Here is a 12,885-nt window from a genome sequence, read left to right on the forward strand (position 1 = left end):
AATGTACTGAGGTAATGATAAAACTTTCATATATTGTATTTGAATTGCTCCGTAGGTGAACATGCCTGACAATCCCACCCCAGCTCCTTGGGAAGTAATGGCTCCTATTTCCAGAGCTGCTAGAAAGATTAAATAAGACAATATATAAGCAAAACCTTTGCAATCTCCCTTATGGGTAACAGAACTCAATGATAAAGGCATATTAAGGCTTAGAGAAACTGATCTGGAAGAAAAAGAAAGGAAGTAGGCAGGAAAATAGGGTTTTCTTACCCACCAATGTCCTTTCATATATAAGCCGAGAGTGGAATTTAACTGTGTGGACTTGACACTGAAAACAGCCATCTTTCCTATTGCTAGAGAACCCCAACAGATGTACGAAGAAGTCTTACCCATGGAGGGTTCTGCTACGGGTGCAGAAAGTCAGTCCCTGGGAGTCGGGCGGTGGCGCAGCGGGTTAAGCGCACATGGCACAAAGCACAAGGACCAGCGTAAGGATCCTGGTTCGAGCCCCCGGCTCCCCACCTGCAGGGGAGTCGCTTCACAGGCGGTGAAGCAGGTCTGCAGGTGTCTGTCTTTCTCTCCCTCCTCTGTCTTCCCCTCCTCTCTCCATTTCTCTCTGTCCTACCCAACAACGACATCAATAACAACAATAACTACAACAATAAAACAACAAGGGCAACAAAAGAGAATACATATGAAAGTCAGTCCCTTACTCTACAGTCAAAGAGGCTTCTGTCCTGCCACATAGGATGCCCTCCTAACCAAAGTGTCTTCCCCAAAATAAAGCATGGCCTCTGGGAGCAGAAAGGGCAACAGCTTACTGTGTTACTGTGGGCAAGCTGGGTATGCCTTGAGTCTCTGCTTTCACACCCATAAAAATGTGCAAATGGGACCAGGCTGACGGCGAGAAGCTGAAGCACTACAGACCTGGGGGGGCTTTTCTCTCTGTCCTCTCCTGGAGCCTCTCCTGACCGGCCCCAGCAAATCAGGGACAAAGCAGAGAGGAGGTGGCTGTCTGCATCCCAGGGACGGCCACAAGGTAGCTGATCCTATATGGGTTGGTGATATGCTAGTGATTGTGACTGAAATCTTTATTGTCCTCTGTTGGAGGGGGGATTAATTTATAGCCAACCATGCATGTGTAACATTTCCCAGTTTTCCACATAACAATCCAGCCCCCACTAGGTCCTCCTCTGCCATCATATTCCAGGCCCTGAGCCCCACCCCCCCAGAGTCTCTTACTCTGGTGCAACACACCAACTCCAGTCCAGGTTCTGCTTGGTGTTTCCCCTTCTGATCTCATTTCTCAGCTTCTGCCCATGAGTGAGACTATGCCATATTCATCTCTCTCTCTTTCTGGCTGATCTCACTTCACATGATTCCTTCAAGCTCCATCCAATATGGGGTGAAGAAGGTGAAGTCACCATTTTTAATAGCTGAGTAGTATTCCATTGTGTATCTAGACCACAACTTGCTCAGCCACTCATCTGTGGTTGGACACCTGGGTTGCTTCCAGGTTTTGGCTGTTACACATTGTGCTGCTGTGAACACAGGTGCACACAGATCTTTCTGGATGGGTGTGTTGGGTTCCTGAACTCTTAAATAAGTATACAACTTCACGTGCTAATGGTTAGTTTAGCAACCAGACAACACTGCTTCAAATTAGGCCTTCCCAAGTCCTGTCCCTAACTTCAGATTCCTCTCCCAGCAAGTGAAGCTGAGTTCACTGTTCTGAGTCTCCTTGCTCTGCCCGAGGGTGGTGGAGCCTAGGATGGACGAGAGGGAGAGAACTGCTCCTGTCATGGGACAGGGGAGCCCTCCCAGGGGCCTTCCAGCTTGTGTCCTGAGGCAGAGGACCACCACGGACCTCGTCCCGTCTCCGCACGCTGTCAGTGTGCTCTGCCCTACCACGGTCTACCGTCCCATGGCAGCAGGAGAAAGGCGTGTAGGGGCCACTCCGTCAGCGGGGAGCGGACACACCTACCTGGATGAGATAGTGGGAACACAGGCTGAGAAGCTCCAGCAGCTGCAGGTGGCTGCCTGCCGCCAGCACGTCCTGGATCGCCCCTGGCTCCAGCAAGATCTGTTCACGAAACATGAAAGCATCGGTTACTTCAACACGCCGCGAGCCTTGCTTACTGCCTCCACACGCACAGCTGCCCTGGTGGTCAGCACCCCTCTGAGCACACTGCTGCTGCAAGTCAGTGGCTCTGTCTTCTCGGGTGGGTGGGCTGTGGTTCACGGTGCTCACAAGGGAGATCTCATTTCCTGGTCGGGAAAGCTTGCTCCAAACCACTGGCCGAGGACAATGTCAACGTCATAAAATTTAGTCTGTGATAGGTAGAATTTTATAAAGTCAAAAAAAAAAATTCCGATTTTGTTTTTTTCAGAGTCTGTTCAGCATTTCCTTCCTCAGTGAGTCACGGAGACAGGTAGCCGACCGGTGGACTAGCAGGAGGGGTGTGTGTTCCTCACTGCAAAATGAGTCAGCAGGTCAGCTTCCACACTGTCTTACTCCTAAGGTCTGACAACAGTCAACTTCAAACACAAAGTTTTTACTTTTCTTATTTGTTTATTTACTATTGGATAGAGACAGAGAGAAATTGAGAGGGGGAGACAGAGAGAGGGAGAGAGACAGAGAGACACCTGCAGTTCTGCTTCACCACTCGTGAAGCTTTCCCCCTGCAGGTGGGACTGGGGGCTTGAACCTGGGTCCGTGAGCACCGTAATGAGTGTGATTAACTAGGTGAGCCACCACCTGGCCCCCAAACTTTTAATTTTTCTTCTTCTTCTTCCTCTTCAAATCAAACTCTCAAGTCCTGTCCATTACATATGTTACATAAAAAAAACAAGACTTGCAGAATACAAACACATCACAGAGAAGTATAACTTCCGAATATACTGATGACCTCAATTATTATTATTTTTTCCTGGCTAAGTTCAATTTTATGTCTTTGGTTGCTAGCTCTTGAATCACCAGTCATGGCTGGAGGAAGCCTCACTGCTGTGTTGACAAAGTTCACTTTCAAATCACTTAGATGTTGATTTGCTTGCTAAGGAGAAAGAACAGAGCATCCATCACTCAGGCAGAGTTTGCCACGGATTGAAACTGAGAGCCTGTGTCTGCAAGTTCTCTTCTCTACCACTAGATCACTCCGTGGCCACTAAAAGTGACTTTGCAGGCACAACTGCTTGGCCCAAACAGCCTTTAAGGCTGCTGCTCCCATCCTAATCCATGTTCTGAGCCACGGTCCCCAAGTCTAGTCTCTGAGACACAGGAGCACAAACACCACCGGAAACCTGTGACTATTCCAAGACTTGGCTGATTCAGAAGCTTCAGGATGTGGCCCAGTATCAGGGCTCTAATGGTGCTCCCTCCAGGTACTGACACACAAAGAAAGAGAAATACTGGGAGTCGGGCGGTAGCGCAGCGGGTTAAGCGCACATGGCACGAAGCGCAAGGACCGGCGTAAGGATCCCGGTTCGAGCCCCCGGCTCCCCACCTGCAGGGGAGTCGCTTCACAGGCGGTGAAGCAGGTCTGCAGGTGCCTATCTTTCTCTCCCCCTCTCTGTCTTCTCCTCTTCTCTCCATTTCTCTCTGTCCTGTGCAACAACAACAGCAATTACAACAACAACGATAAATACAAGGGCAACAAAATAAGGGGAAAAATGGCCTCCAGAAGCAGTGGGTTCGTGGTGCAGGCACTGAGCCCCAGCGATAATCCTGGAGGAAAAAAAAAATAAGTAATTCTCACTGCATAGCTGTCATTCAAGAATGATGAATCTGTGCATAAAAGTTACAGATGGAGCCTGGGAGGTGGCTTGGCGGGGAAGGTAGGTGCCTCACCATCTATGAGGGCTCCGACTAGGTCCTGGGTTCCATGTGACAGCACCAAGGGGCCCCACGGCTGGTCGAACAGTAGCTGGTGTCTTGACCTCCTCTCCCTTCATTTCTGTGTAAAACTACAGACAGCAGTTGGGTGGGGAAGGCAGTTTAGAGCCTAAGGTCCTTCTCTGGTATCCCACAGAACAGTGATCAAGGAATTCATTTGTGTATTTTAAAGTTCAGATTTATTTATTTTCCTTTATTGGGGGATTAATGGTTTATGGTCGGTCGACAGTAAAAAACAGAAGTTGGCACATGTGTAACATTTCTCAGTTTTCCACTTAACAGTCTAACTCTCCGCCCTCCTCTGCCACCCTGCTCCAGGACACCCAGCCAGGACTACTCTGATTTTCTCCTTGGTTTTTGCTCTCTAACTTTCTTCTTCACTCATTTTTCCTTTAATTTTTCTTTATTTTTATTATTAGATAGAGACAGAGATAAACTGAGAGGGGAAGGGGAGACATGGAGGGGGAGAGATGAAAGACACCTACAGCCCTGCTTCACCACTTGTGAAGCTTTCCCCCTGCAGGTGGGGACCGGGGGCTTGAACCTGGGTTCATGTGCACATTAATGTGACCACTCAACCAGGTGCGCCACCACCTGGCCCCCCAAAGAGATATTTATTAATGACGGAAGATGAATAATAAAATGGAGCTATAAGAAATTGCCATCAATTTATTTTTATTTTAAAACCAACTCACTAGGGATTTTTTTATCCACAAGGTGGCGCCCATGGTTAAAACAAAAATAATTTTCTAAATTCCACATCTCGAATGAACACTTGACTTTTTTTTTTTTAAGAAAGAAACATAACTCTAGTGATGCTGATGAAATACAGAAACTCCAATCTGTTAGTGCCTGTCAACTCTGGGAATGTTTATCAATGTTTGTGTTAAAGTGTTTGGTCTGAGCAGTTAGAGTTCAGCAAGTCCCCATGAATGAATACATTTCCTAATGAATAAAGTCTTTTCTATAATGATAATAATGAGAAATTTCTAACTTTCTGTTCTTAGGTTCAGGAGCACTGACAGCATGGCTATTTTATTTTTTGACTGAGAGAGAAGTGCTATTTTTCATGATGTATATCATATTTTTTCTTTTTCTTTTTTTATTGGAGGGATTAATGGTTCAGTATATATAGTCGTCGATAAAATTTCCCAGTTTTCTGAAAAATACTCTTGTCTGCAGCCTGCTTCTCCTCTACCTTCATTCCCCGGACCGACCTGAGACAGACCGTGATGACCGTGATGACCGTTTCCGGGGCTCAGGGCCTGCGTGCTGAACCTACCTCTCCCGGAGGCTTTCCTGCTGGGGGGTGGGTCCAGAGACAGAGAAATGGAGAGGGAGAATGACATGGGAAGAGGGAGAGGGTCTGCACCCCTGCCGCAATGCTCATGAAGCTTCCTCCCCTACAGGCAGGCCAGGGGCCTGGGTCTAGACTTGTGCACATGGTGACTGGTGGCACGTGACTTGGTGACGTGTGTGCTCTGCCCAGGGCCACTGCCACAGCCTGCGCTGTGACTCCATCCTGTGTGGACCGTAACCAGTCCCTCCCAGGGTACCTCTGCGTGACATGATCCATAATGCTCCATCTAATTGAAAAAGCCTGCCTTACAAGAGACTGGCAGACTTTAACCATGACTCTTTAGTCACTACCAGGCCACCCCATCATCTGGAGCCTTATTCCAGGAGTCCTGAGATTCCCAAACAGACATGATGGGCCTAGACCTCGAATAAATCCCTCTCTCCATTGTTACTGGTCATCTCAATCAGGAACAACACAATAGATCCCTCTGTGGGCCCCCATAGGACCTTGCTCTCAACTTGTATCAACAATGGTAGAGAATGTTCCATCCTCTGAAGGGAGGCTGGACAACATACTCTATGCTACACCTGAGGATGATGGGTCCTGATATTGGGGCAGCTTGGAACGTTCCTACTCATGACCACAGAATGTGAGCTCAGATCTACAGGGATGCAGAGGTCACACAGGCTCCTAAGCTGAATATGGGCCCCAGATGACATCAAATCCATGGGGTTTATAGTCAACAATATTTATACACCTTTCCCATATTAGGGAGCTACTCTCTTCCCTGATCCAGCTTTCTGGTCCTTTTCCAGCCATGACATCATCTCCCCAGACAATAACTTGGATCCACCTGCATATCAGATTTCAGGCTCAGGGGGAAAAAAAAGAAACTAGTATCATCATGGGCCCTTTGGAATATAACTAAAATAGGCCTACTAGCTGTCTCCAAAACAGAGACCCCAAATCTTCATCTGCACTATTCCAGCCTTTAGGTTCATGATTAGCCAACAATTTGTTTGGATTTATATGTTAACACTTCTTTCAGCCACCAGGTTCCAGATGCTACAATGATGAAGCCAACCAGACTTCCCTGGGCAGACAACCCCACCAATATGTCCTGGAGCTCCATTTCCCCAGAGCCCTGCCCCACTAGAGAAAGAGAGAGGCAGGCTGGGAGTGTGGATCCACCTGCCAACGCCCATGTTCAGCGGGGAAGCAATGACAGAAGCCAGACCTCCCACCTTCTGCATCCCACAGTGACCCTGGGTCCATGCTCCCAGAGGGATAGAGAATAGGAAAGCTGTCAGGGGAGGGGATGGGATACAGAGTTCTGGTGGTGGGAATTGTATGGAGTTGTACCCTTCTTATCCTCTGGTTTTGTCAGTGTTTCCTTTTTATAAATAAAAATAATAATAAAAAAAAGCCTGCCATGAAGTTGCAAGGGGCTCCTTCACCAGTCAACGAGACGCCCCTTTCCTATTCAGACGACACCCTTTCTCCAGTCTCAAGGCTCTTCCTCACCTCTCTGAGAAGACACCCTTCCTCCACTGTTGGTATTGGTTTGGTCTCCTTCCCCCCACCTCTGGGAGATTGTGGTTTAGCCCTGCTAGTTTCGCGCCTCTCTTTGTCCCCGTCCCCCAGAACCCCTATGGATTTCCAGAGTCGCTGCGGCAGCGGCCAGAGGAGAAAGATGGGGAAGCACATGGTGTGGTGATTTGCCCGCTCGTGAATAAAGATTAAACTGCAGCTTCTCAGCTCAGCCGTGTGTCCTCGAGTCTCTGTCTACCACCGCGAAGCTAGCCCGGCCTGCTGGAGCCCCCGAACGTTAACAACAAATGTCGCCCATGTGGACCTGACCTGCGCATCCCCCCAGATAAGTGAAGACTTTGCCTACCTATCTACAATGGCCTTCTTTTCTGCTTGTGAAGAGGTTTCCAAAGGCCTCTGCCCTTTTTTCACGAGACTGTTTCTCTGTTTCTGGAACATTTCGTTCTGTGCCACACTGTGGTTTCCACCCAGTGTCCACCTGCAAGAGCCAGCTAGCTGCCACATGGCGCAGGGCATTGGGCGCGGGCTCCCTCCATGCTGCTCAGCCACTGGGAGCAGGGCAGCAGAAATGGCAGGGCCATGGGGCAGGGCCGCAGCAGCCTATCATGGCCGCCACCCCGGGCACCTCGGCCCACGCCTTCTGCACAGCTGGCCCTCCCGCCCTCCTGCTATGAAGTCTGGGCAGATCCTGCACCACCCAGAGACCGCGGGCTCCCTGCCGAAACTGTGCCCCCTGGCCGAGATCCCAAACTTGGGTCTGAAGACAGATGAGCTAGAACACGCAGAGATTCGTCCAGAGACTGCAACCTACAATTCCTAGAAGTGGAGCTGCGCGGGAGGCCACCTCCAGATGGTGACCCCCCCCCAACAACTAAGAACAGATCTAAATTCGTGTTTAAAATGATATGTCTTCGTATCAAAGGTTTCTCTCCTTGTGTATTAATGACCATGTTTACGTGTGTGTTTAAAGTTTGGTAAACATTAACTTTAAGGTTAAAAATATAACTTTAAGGCTATATTCTTACCAGAGTTAAATGAAAAAGGGTTTCAACATAATTCTCATAAAGATAAAATTAACTTACATTTAAAGTCTGAGGTAAAAATTAGTTAAAAATCAATATATTTTAACTGAGTTGGTCTAAAAAAACCCTGCGCACACCTAGGGTGTGTCTCCGTCTTGAATGGGTGTAACAAAAGGTTAAAAAGATGTTGTTGATATGTAAAACTCTCAAAATCCTTCTCAATTAGAAACGTTAGATTGCGCTATGGTTATGCTAATGATTCTCATGCATGAGGCTTTTTTCTTCCATGGTTCTTATGTTTACCTTTCCACATTCTATTGTTTAAACTTTAAACAACCTTAAAATCATACTAAAAAAGACTTCCAATTGTAATAGAGTTATCAATTGTGATACATTTCTAACCTGCTACAAGTTTTGTTTCATAGTAAGTAAATTGCAGCTGTCAAGTTCTCTACAGAAAAGTGGAATCCAGCAGCTGACCTTCCTCATACAATGTTCCACCCCCTGGTATTCTTCTGTGGACATCTGCTTTGGACTGGCACTTCTATCGGACTCACTGGTACACCTCTGGGACACTCTGCACAAAACTAGCAGCTTCCCTTTATGCTGCTGGGTTTCTCAAAGACTGACTGCAGCCAGCTGCCTCGGGACTCTAGGCCATACCCCTGCCCCCATGCTAGGTAATGCCCACAGAGAAAAAAAAATGCCTGTTGAGGCAAAAGCCCCCAGAGGCAGCAAAGGTTCTTTAGCTGATAAAGATTTGCCCACAGAGGCAAAAAATGGCCCCCTCAGGTCCTCCCTTGGCAGCACACTGGTTCTTGTTGTCCGCTTACATGTTTCTCCATGTTTGTGCCAATTTCTTTTTTGAAAATGCCTGTACGATATAGGTTTCTGTTCACCCCACACCCCTGATACTGTGGTCATTTAGTTAAAAAGAAAAGGGGGAATTGTTGGTATTGGTTTGGTCTCCTTCCCCCCACCTCTGGGAGATTGTGGTTTAGCCCTGCTAGTTTCGCGCCTCTCTTTGTCCCCACCCCCAGAACCCCTACGGATTTCCAGAGTCGCCGCAGCAGCGGCCGGAGGAGAAAGATGGGGAAGCACATGGTGTGGTGATTTGCCCGCTCGTGAATAAAGATTAAATTGCAGATTCTCAGCTCAGCCGTGTGTCTCTGGTCATCTCTGTTACCTGCCTGTGAAGCCAGCCCGAACCTTAATGACACTCCACTCTGAAGGCCTTTCCTCACCTCGGAGAAGACACCCTTCCTCCACTCTGAAGGCCCTTCCTCACCTCTCTGAGTGGCTTCAGGAGAGAACAGCAGCAGCACAGAACTACCTATTCTTCAGGACTCAACTTTAAGCCAAATTCCTTTGCCCACGCTAACTTACAACTGTGACTGATCTCCTGGCATTCCTAATTACCACAGACATCGAGAGAAACAAGCCCGGGGCTCCAAGTCACACTGACATCTGTACCCTTCTGGGTGTGCCACCACCTGGCCCCAGACTAGTTATTTTTGGGGGGATGGGGAAGGGGGAGAATGTCTATGGGCCCTGTTCAGCCCTGACATGGTGGTGCTGAGGGTTGAACCTACAACCCCAGGGGCTCCAAGCATGCATATCTGATAGCTCCCCACTTCAAGATTTGACGACTGATTCCTCAAGTCACAATTTTGTGAGATGACTTTTGGATCTCTGCAAACACAATACTCTTAGACAAATTTTAAGCACACAGATCAAATGTTTAAAAAGTACTATTTTCAATTCAGGAATAAGCAACCAATTTTTCCTAATTTTCCATCTACTAGTATGTGAAAGAGAAGAAGTAAACAAAATACATGTTCAGAAAAGCAAAGAAAAGTGTAGAAATCAGTGTAGGATTCATTGTTTCCCTTCACAAGCTGATAGGATTTGTTCCAAGTTTTCAAGGTTGTATGGCTTCCTCTAAAGTAGCGAGGGAAACCTCAGGCCAGACTAGGACACAGATAGGCCTCATGAGAGCACCACACCCCACCCTCAAGCTTCCATTTATGACCCTTAATGCGATTTAGCCAAGTTTCCACTCCAGAACTGTCGCTGCTGAAACCGGTTCTTCCTCTCCTATTTCAGGACACGTGGGAAAATGATGAACACTCGCAGCTGGGCCTTAAGACCGAGAAAGCAGGTGGCAAGTGCAACCCCCCTGCCCCGTGCTCTTCTTATCTCAACCCGAGCACCGGTCAGCTCTGACTGATGGTGGCACTGGGTGTTGAACCCAGAGCACTTGGCGCCTCGAGCGTGAAAGGCTTTTTGCGTAACCATTAGACTCTCTTTCCAGCTTTCAGATGTGATTTTTAAACTGTTGACTAATTAGTGCTTAAACAGTCATGGGCAGAGAGCTTTGCAGCCTCATTAGGCTAGGGATGCTCATTTTATAGAAGAAACAGAAGAAGTAATTCTCCACATTAAAAAGAACACCTTCCTATTATATGAGCAGATCCATTTTCCTTTGGGCCTCCCTGAATTAGCACGGCTGTGGCATTTCAAAGCTCTAAGATGAATAGCTCTGTCAGCTAGTCATTTCCAATAAGGTTTTTTTCATTATGTTTAAATTGATGAAATATATTATTTAACAAAATGTAAAGATAAATTACACTTACTTACGTTACCTTAAAATATGGCCTAATTATTTCAAAAAGGCGGAACACACTTTGGATAAAGAGACTGTCCCCACAGCTAGATATAATGAAACATGAAGGTCATTACAGGTTGTAAGAAAAACCAAATTAATTATTAAGACTTACTTTTATAACAAGTGTTCTTTCGAGTGTGAACACAGGCTTCACCCCACAGAGTTTCATTAATAAAGTGGGTTCCTTCACAGCAGAGCTAATCTCTGACAATGCTAGCATGACCAAAGAGGAAACATCACTTTCAAATATTAATCGCCAAAACCAGAGCGTTTCTAAAAGAATGAGCAGGGCTGATGTCAGGGTCCACCTACTGGTGGCTATGACAGTGACCGTGACAGTGCTGTGTGCTGGAGTGGAGACAGCAGGTCAAGGCAGAGGCTCCAGATGGCACAGGAATTACTCCAGTGGAGCTGGGCATCTGGTGCTGACTTCATCGAGGGAACCCATGGAGTAATGCTTTTGTTTGTTTGTTAATTTTTTCATTATCTTTATTTATTTACTGGATAGAGACAGCCAGAAATTGAGAGGAAGGGAGAGAGGGAGAGAGACTGAGAGACACCTGCAGCCCTGCTTCACCACTCGTGAAGCTTTCCCCCTGCAGGTGGGGACCAGGGGCTCGAACCTGGGTCCTTGTGCACTGTGACATGTGTGCTCAACCCGGTGCGCAACCACCCGGCCCCCTGAATAATTCTTCATAAGAAGAAATCGTTCATATCCAATGTTTAAGTCCATGTCCATTTGGGGGACTTTCTTGTATCTTATCCATAAAAAATGGAAGTAAAAGTATGATCTTGTAAATCACTCATGGGAGTAAGATAAAGCAGAATGGACGTGAAAGAATGCCCGTGGCACTGAGTGAAGGCGCATGGCCATCACTGGCGTGTCCCCAGCTAGCAGAGGGAGGCGGCTTCTGTAGCACCCACAGACTTGCCGAAGAGCGCCACAGGACAACTCGTGTGAAATGCCCAGGACACCTGGCATGTCTGCAAGACTGCGAGAACGGAAAATACTTGGGCTCTTAGCAGTTCCATGAGAGATAAAGCTGCTTCACAAGGAGCCTTATTTCTGGTCTTCATGCACTGCCTACCAAGTCCCCGGTCCCGTAAGAGGTGACTTCATGTGGACTTCATATGGACTCTGTCCTGTGCAAGCCCTCCTAACTCCTAACCCTTAAGACGAATGCTTTCCCTGCAACACAGGTGAAGAAACGGAAGACAGGGGGCCGGGGGGTGGCGCACCTGCTTCACACACATGTTACAGCGCTCAAGAACCCGGGTTTGAGACCCCGGTCCCCACCTGTAGGGTGAAAGCTTCACGGGTGGTGAAGCAGGGCTGCGGGTGTCTCTCTATTTCCCTCTCTACCTCCCCCTACCCTCTCGATTTCTGGATGTCTCTATCCGATAAATAAAAATAATAATAATAAAGAAAAGAAACTGAAGACAGAGAAACTTGCCCGTTAGGAATCAAGCTTTTCTGAGCACTCACGGGGTTCTAAGCACCTTCCACTGCAGATACCAGAAACAAGTGTAACACCTTATCTGCTTGTTCTGGTCCCAGAGTCTAGGTTTTGGCCAACTAACAAGAGAAAAACAAAGGAAAAAATTAATCTGGAGAGGACATCAAATATTCCTGTGAGGACATGTTCAGTTGGTGATACCTGTTAGTTATCCAGATAGAGCTACCAACACGAGTCTTGTTAACAGGCTTTTCTATGTGAGAGCTAAGAATGGTTTCAGAAGAACAATTTTAGTATTTAATATTTACATTATTATTAGATAGAGACAGAGAGAAACTGAGAGAGGAAGGGGAGACAGAGAGACACCTGTGGCCCTGCTTCACCGCTCGTGAAGCTTTCCCCCAGCAGGTGGGGATTAGGGGCTTGAACCTGGGTCCTAGCGCCCTGTAACATGTACGCTCAACTAGGTGTATCACCGCCTGGACCCTGCTATTACTTTTTCTGGCCAAGTACTATTCCACCATCGAGGATAGTTTACCCTGTTGCAGGACATCTTGGCTGTTTCCAAGTTTGGCGAGTCACGGCTAACGCTGCTATAAATATGTGTGTACACTTTCCACATGGATCTGCATTCTGCATTCCCACTTCCCTGGAGTAGAAGCCAAGGACAGTGGTGTTGGAGTCTGTGACGAGCACATGTCTGGCTTTGTCAGAAGCCATCATGTCGTCCTCCAAAGTGAGGGCTCCACACCGTCTTCCCACCAGCATGATGAGCATTCTGGCTGGCCCCACCCTCAGCATCCTTTGGTATTGCCGGCACTCGGAACTCTGACATCCCAGTGCAGGTGCAGCAGCCTTACCTTCTTCACCTCCACATGTGATGACACAGTGACCCATGGACACGTCAGGAGCTGTTACCTGTTCCGCTACCATGCACACAGTGGCTCTGTTTCTCCTCGCAATGTAAAAATTAAACTCATACTTTTCAGGTAGTT

General features: G+C 47.5%; 1 protein-coding gene across 5 annotated transcripts in view; it reads right to left on the reverse strand.

Moving 5' to 3' along the window:
• The window catches only part of KLHL32 (kelch like family member 32), a 218,633-nt gene that overhangs the window by 120,312 nt on the left and 85,436 nt on the right, over positions 1-12,885 (reverse strand). For 4 of the 5 annotated variants that reach the window (XM_060190744.1, XM_060190743.1, XM_060190742.1 and 1 more), the window contains one exon: positions 1,985-2,083. In XM_060190744.1, coding sequence (XP_060046727.1) covers positions 1,985-2,083 — 99 coding nt within the window. Of the gene's footprint in view, positions 1-1,984; positions 2,084-12,885 lie in introns of those variants that run through there. The other variant, XM_060190745.1, reaches the window with a different exon arrangement.

The sequence above is a fragment of the Erinaceus europaeus genome, chromosome 4 (assembly GCF_950295315.1).
Source record: "Erinaceus europaeus chromosome 4, mEriEur2.1, whole genome shotgun sequence".
In the NCBI taxonomy this organism is placed as follows: Eukaryota; Metazoa; Chordata; class Mammalia; order Eulipotyphla; family Erinaceidae; genus Erinaceus; species Erinaceus europaeus.